Source organism: Fukomys damarensis, unplaced genomic scaffold (assembly GCF_012274545.1).
Source record: "Fukomys damarensis isolate Sample0158 unplaced genomic scaffold, DMR_v1.0_HiC HiC_scaffold_30, whole genome shotgun sequence".
Taxonomy (NCBI): Eukaryota; Metazoa; Chordata; class Mammalia; order Rodentia; family Bathyergidae; genus Fukomys; species Fukomys damarensis.
Window position 1 is genome coordinate 271,899 of NW_022900942.1, and position 7,033 is coordinate 278,931.

At 36.7% G+C, this 7,033-nt stretch overlaps 1 protein-coding gene across 1 annotated transcript; it reads right to left on the reverse strand.

The window, feature by feature from the left end:
* Positions 1 to 5,201: 5,201 nt before the first annotated feature.
* On the reverse strand, positions 5,202 to 6,161 carry LOC104865298 (olfactory receptor 7D4). The gene has a single exon (XM_010628744.1). It carries the CDS (start codon positions 6,159 to 6,161, stop codon positions 5,202 to 5,204), a length of 960 nt encoding a protein of 319 aa, XP_010627046.1.
* Between the last annotated feature and the right edge of the window lie 872 nt (positions 6,162 to 7,033).

A 7,033-nucleotide genomic window follows, 5' to 3' on the forward strand; every position in this document is an offset into this window, starting at 1 on the left:
TGGCAACAAGAGTAAAAGAAAAAAGACAAGATCTTAATGTGAAAATGTGTTGAGGGGGCCAAAGTGATCAAAACTCTTACCTGGCTGAGACACCATCTTCTGAGCTTGCTACTATTTACTGAACATGCAGCTTCTAGAAGGGGTGAGAGGAGGTGCAGGGAAGAATAAATCGGAGAGGACTGATGAGAGCAAGTTTCTAGAAACAAGGGAATAAATCATTCTAACAGGAACAGATAATTTATTAATGAGAAATTTGTTTCTTCCCATGGATTCATTTGTGCCTCTATAGAAGTGTTCTATACCAGTCATGCTGCCTTCGCTGCCCAATTCTCTTGACATTCAAGATGTCACAGAGTCGAGGATCATTGCGACCTCTGCTGTACCCAGTTGTGCGGAGAATTGTTCTTTTCCCATAGACAAACTGCTGGCTATTCAGGCAAGACACTGTGGGCTAATAGGCAGAATCAGACTTTAAATATGAAAATTCAATTTATAAATTTGTAGCTGTCTCAGAGTGGTTTCTATCATGATTGTTACCTGTAAATGTGTTTTTAAATCTCTCTGTGAAGCACATACATCAAATTCAAATGTTTGAGCAGTTGTCTGTCATTTTCTGCAGTTTGTCAGGGAGCAACGTGGCTGTGTGCTTCATCCCAGTATCATCATGGAAATGTGATTTCTCTCTTTTCTAGAAAACAACCCAGAAGTAGCTCTATAAACAGGCAACTCCTGCTTTGCTGTAAAGTAATAATATAGGACTTTATATTTGGGAAAGATTGCACCTGTGAAATAAATTACTGTCATAGAATATGTATCTCAGATGATTACATTTATAGATGACTCAGTGTTGGCTGAAGATGTCGCAGTTACTATCATCTTTCACCTCACCATCATCATCTTCATAATATGTTTGTAGTGCTTAGGAACATGATTACAGTAACCCATATTTTGCTGTCATCCATGAAATGTTAAAGGCAATTGGAACCAGTGTGAAAGTGAAGTGATATTTCAGCTCCCTTAGCACTCAAAGGATTTTGCTACTTTTCTGAGCATGATAAAAGAAAAGTAGTTTCTATGCTGCTTTCATAAATAGTAAAAACCAAAGGCATGCCACATATATAAGAAGTGATTTGAATACAGGGTCAAGTGGGACCTGCTACATGCAGAGAACTGTGGGAGGAGGAGACATAGATATAGAATCCAATTCCCTGGAACCACCAAACTGAAGCACAAAAGACAGAGCCTGAATGTTTCTTCTCATAGGACCTTGAAGGCTTAATTTCCAACACTTCTAATTACTGAATTTGTTTTATTTCATGCAGCCCCAAATTACTTTTTCATATCTTTGTGAAAAGAAGGTGAAGAGAAAGGAAAGTCTACAGTGGGTTTGGGGTTTTGCTACTCATACAAGTGTTCACATGTGGTGTTCACTTGTATTCTCTTTTGTTCCTAGATCCATGCATTTTAGGCCACATTTCTTGTAGTAAAATAGCAAGAAATACCGTTTGAACTATTTGTTGTATGTTTGTAGGACAATAATTACATTTACTTTTTTTTTTTTTGTACCAGGGATCAAACTCAGGTCCTTGTGCTGGTGAGGCAGGCAGCAGAACCACTGTCTAAATCCTCGGCCTAATTACGCTTCCCATTTATACAACCATCGCTGTTGTCCATTCCCAGAATTATGTTTTTCCCAGTCCTTCCTCACTCTGTCATGGCAACAATCACTCTACTACAAGACAGGTTAAAGAATCAAAGATATCATGACAAAAATAACGTCACAAAGGAAGTTAGATTTTCAGGTATATATGTTTGACCAAATAAACAGAAGTCACATTACAAAATTTTCCCTTTGGTATCCTCCCATATCACCATCCTATTTCATATTTTTCCTTCATGATGCAAGACAATGGCTCTGATAGTCCTCCAACCTGCATTTCAAATGGATGTCATAGGTCCTGAAGTTGTACTGTTTTTCTGTGAGTCCTCCTAATGCTTTTATTCCTCACAATTCAGAGGAATGAATTCAAAATAATGGTGAGCATGATATAAATTTTGGCTTAATAAATAATTCTTGGGGGAGGAGGATTTATCATGAAGTGGACACTCTAAGTCCTGTGCCACAAAAGAAGCAGACCACCGAAAGTTCAAATCCACAGGTAGGGAAAGATTTATACTTCCTATATGATGATGGAATACTCTTAATTGAGGAATTAGTTTTTTTGGAGGGGTCATGGGGGTTGAACTCAGGACATTGTGCTAGATATGCAGATGGCGGAACCACTGAGATAAATCCCTGGCCCAAGGAACTAATTTTAAAGTAATATAAAGTCATCCTTGAAATGGGAAAACCACAGATATGATGTAAGTAAAATCCATGATCATATTAAAGTTAATGGTGTCAGAAAGGTCAGATCAAGCATCTGAGAAGCTCAAACAAGAAATTTATGTTGTCCTTATCCTTACAGCAAGAGAAATGTAAGCCAATAGTATTTTATTGGTACATTGTAGATATAAAATACAGTTACATTCATCTTTGGGAACTTTTACCTTTACACGCCATATAGTGTTTCTTATTTTTCCCCATTTCCCTGCCCTCCCTTCAACCCATTTACCCTGGCGTATTTACAAAGACTTTATTTCCATTTTTTCCTTTTCTCATTTTTAAAATTTTCGCTTTTTACCTTTCCCCTACCCTTCCCAATTCCTCTTCTCTTTTAGACCTCTACTTCCTATTACACAATATTAATTATACATCTGGATCCTTATTTACACTTTTAGCTTTTTACACCAGAGAAACTATATGGTTTTTACACATGTGTGTCCTATTAATTTCACTTAGGAATATGGTTTCAATGTAGACCTATTTAGCTATAAATGTCTCTAGTTAATCACTCTTTATAGCTGAGTAGTACTACATTTTATTAAAAACAAACAAACAAAAATCTTCTTTACCCATTCTCCAGTTGATGGGTAATAGGGCTGTTTCCAAGTTTTCGCTATCACAAAATGTTCTGCTATAAACATGGCTGAGTATATATCACTAAGGTATGATCCTTTTGATTCTTTTGCAAAGATAACCAGCAGGGCAATAGCTGAGTCTAATGGGAATTCTAATCCTAGAAGTTTGAAGTATTTCCATATTGATTTCCACCATAGTTGTACCAGTCTTCTTTCCTACCAAAAATTAAGAAGGGTTACTTTATCCACACAACCCGCCCCCAGCAAATTTTTTGGTTGATTTCTTGATAGCAGCCCTTCTTTCTAGGGTGAGGTGGAATCTCAGTGTTGAAAAAATGTTCAACATCACTGGTGATTTGATAGAAGCCGGTAACATTTTAAAGTTGGGGATCTGAATCTGTAACCAAAAAGTATACAAAATATATACACATACAGAGGTAAGAGATCATAATCACTGTGTAATATGGGACATGAACAATGATCTTAAACTAGTTATTATTGTTTAGATCAATAATGACTTTGCGAAATGCACGTGGACTCAGAGACAAAACTTTCAGAAGGTGGTTGGATCATGAGAGTGTGTATTTGTGGATGTTTGGAGGTGGGATTGGAAGTGGCAAGTAACTACAGGGATAACCTAGAAGGTATATCTCCTCTGCTCTCTCTTTCTCTCTCTCTCTCTCTCTCTCTCTCTCTCTCTCTCTCTCTCTCTCCTTCTTAGTCACCAAGATGTGAGCAGCTTTTCTCTGCCAGGATTTTTTACCGTACTATTTATGCCTTGAATCCAGTCAGTTTTAGACTGAAACCTCTAATAACACTAAGCCCAAATAGACTTCACCTCAAGTAAGTTGTGGATGTTGTATATTTGTCTCAGTTTTAAAGAAAGTAAGTCACACCAGTTAGGTCAGCCACAGTAATAAGCATATCATCTATACATTCAAATATTATAATAGATTCACCTGCACCCCAAAGTCCAACTAGGACGTGATTATCTTGTGAGTTTACATATCAACAATTATATCTGGAACAGGGTGGAGATGCCACATGTGAGAAATAGGAAAAAGATCAAGAAGTATATGGTGTTGTGGAGGAGGGAGTCAGAGGTCTTGTCCAGGATGAGAAGCAGATTGCCAGGAACTATGACCAGGTACTTGGGCAGGAATAGCAATTGTATATTCTCAGAGAGATTCGTGAGGTACAATCTGAGACAGGTATTCCATACTATAGGTACATTTTTGGACAACCTTTCAAATAGAAATGTAGCTGGGGGAAAGGAGACTGGAACTCATTACTCTGATGTTTTGAATGGGTATATTTTCATCAAATGCATCTATAAATGATACCTGTGAAAGAATATTTCTTAATTTTGAGAAACACATTCTTCCTAGCACCCTTGCATTATTGGTGGTTGTGTTATTCATCAGTTCATTAAGGAATATGATGTTATGGATCATCTGAGAAGCATACTTATACTGTGTAGGGTACTGACAGGTAAATGTGCACACATATCTATTATGGTTTATTCATACCAACAAAAATGTAAATCTTCAAAATAATCTATGTGAGTGGATAACTGTTTGTTTACACAATAGAGCATTATTCAATATTAGAAAGGAAATTAATATTACCAAATAAAACTGCCCAAATGAGAGAAGAAGACAAAGCAGGGAATGGAAGGGAGAAAGAAAGTGTGCAGAATACAAAGAAGAAAGTGAGAAAGGTATGAAAATGAAGGAAAAGACATATAGCCAATAAGAAAGAAAGCAATCTTCATTAGGATAGATTAAGACTCCTAACAATTATATTACCTCATAGCTACTCTAGGAATTGAATCACTACAAATAAAAATGGCAAATCCAGCCTCATATAATAAATATTTTGTTTTTCTGCATTTCCTTTCTTTGGGCAAAAGCAAGATTGCAGCCATAATATGGAGAAGATCATTAACATTAAAGTAAATATTTTTGAAAAAAATACCTTCATTTGATATGTTTCCATTATGTTCAAAATCTCAGAATTGTCTGGGAAGTCTTAGAAAATTTGAAACTTTATTTTAGGCATAAAAACACAAATAAAAAGAAAATACTGAGGGATTCAATCAAAATAAAGAAACGTAAAAATATTTAAAAGACAAAATATAAGGTGCTTTGGATATATCAGAAATCAATCATATCATTGAGGAGGGTAAAAGACTCTGCCTAGTGAAATTCAACATTTGTCTTATGGGCTGTAACATCCTGTTATTTCTCAAGTGAATGTTTCACAAAAAAAGAACCTGCTCTGCTGAAGAGTCTTCCAAGGGCCCCTTTCACATCCTTGTTCCTCAGGCAGTAGATGAAGGGGTTAAGCATGGGAGTCACCACTGTGTACATCACAGAGGCCACTGATTTTCCTTGAGAAGAGTGGATCACCTCAGAACTGAAGTAGACCCCAAGTCCTGTTCCATAAAACAAGGAGACCACACAGAGATGAGACAAACAGGTAGAGAATGCTTTATACCTATTGACAGTGGAGGACATTCTCATTAAAGAAGACAAAATCTGAAAGTAAGAAAAGAGGATCCCACAGACAGGAAACAAAACCACCAGGACAATTGCCACATATAAAAAGATGTTATTGATGAGGGTTTCAGAGTTGGCCACCTTGAGAACCTGACCCAGTTCACAAAAGAAATGAGAAATTTTGGTGCTGGTAGAGAAGTTGAGCTGCGTCATCAGGAGAATATGAATAAGAGAGACACATGTGATTATAAGCCAGGATATCAGAACCAGGAGGCCACAGAGCTGAGTGTTCATGATGTGTATGTATTTCAGGGGGTGGCAGATTGCTACAAAGCGGTCATAGGCCATCACAGTCAGTAGAAAATTATCCATTCCTGAAAAAATTATAAAAAAGTATACCTGAGTGAGGCATTCCACGTAGGAGATGTCTTTATTCTGTTTCTGGATATTCATCAGCATTTTGGGGACTGTGGTGGAAATGAAGCCAAGGTCCACAAAGGACAGATTACAGAGAAAGAAGTACATGGGGGTGTGGAGGTGAGTGTCCCAGGCAGTAACCAAGATGATGAGCATGTTCCCGAGCACTGTTACCAGGTACATGGACAGGAAGAGTCCAAAGAGAATGGGCTGGACTTTTGGATCCTCTGAGAGGCCCAGTAGGAGGAACTGTGATAGTCCTGTGTGGTTCACTGCATGCATGACCCTGTTTTATCTGTAGGAGAAGGAAGAAATGGCATTGTTTAATCAATAACCATTGGCTCTTCAGGTGGTTACCACCTCATAATATCTTTCCATGGACACTTTTCAGTCACACTGTGTGACTCAGTGGCAGTAATTCATTTAGCTGAATGGCAGCTCATTCCCTTTTTAAATGTGAACATTACTTCATACTTACTTTAATGTATCAGATATTTCTTCTGTCTTTACATCATTGAATCACTTGTTTTATTTTATTTTTATTATTTATTAATTTTTTTGGTTCTGGGGATTGAACTCAGGACTGTGTGCTTTCACAGCAGGTAGTGGCAGGTCCATTTTTTTTATTTTTGATTTTTAATTCATGACTGACTAAAATTTTGTTTTATATCAGTTCTCAAAAACAAATGTGAACTAAAAAAAAAACAACTGTAAACTTTGCATTTATTTTCTATGATAATATCTATATTTCTTTATTTTGCTACTTTTATAATAGTGATTCAACAGTAATTCTTACACAAAGTTTTATTGTACAATTTGACAAGTCATTGGGCTATGACAGTTCATTCTCAATGCTACATTTTTTCCTCAAATAGACTTATTAGCGATGCACTATAAAACTTCAAAACATGCAGTAAATGACAGCTACCATTATTTATATTCAAGTCTCTATTTTCCTTATTATTATATTATTTGAGACACATAATTTTCCCAAAGTACATTGAAGGGCTGTGATTCAAATGTTGTTTCTTGGGCCAGGAATTTGGCTCAGTGGTGCTGCTGCCTGCCTTGAAAGCAGAAGGACCCAAGTTTGATCCCCAGTACCAAAAAAAAAAAAAAATTAAATGTTGTTTCTTGAGTACATTATGAAATAC

Bases quoted from the DNA above. Each gene is read 5' to 3' on its own strand.
- LOC104865298 (XM_010628744.1), bottom strand. From the start codon at position 6,161: ATGCATGCAGTGAACCACACAGGACTATCACAGTTCCTCCTACTGGGC.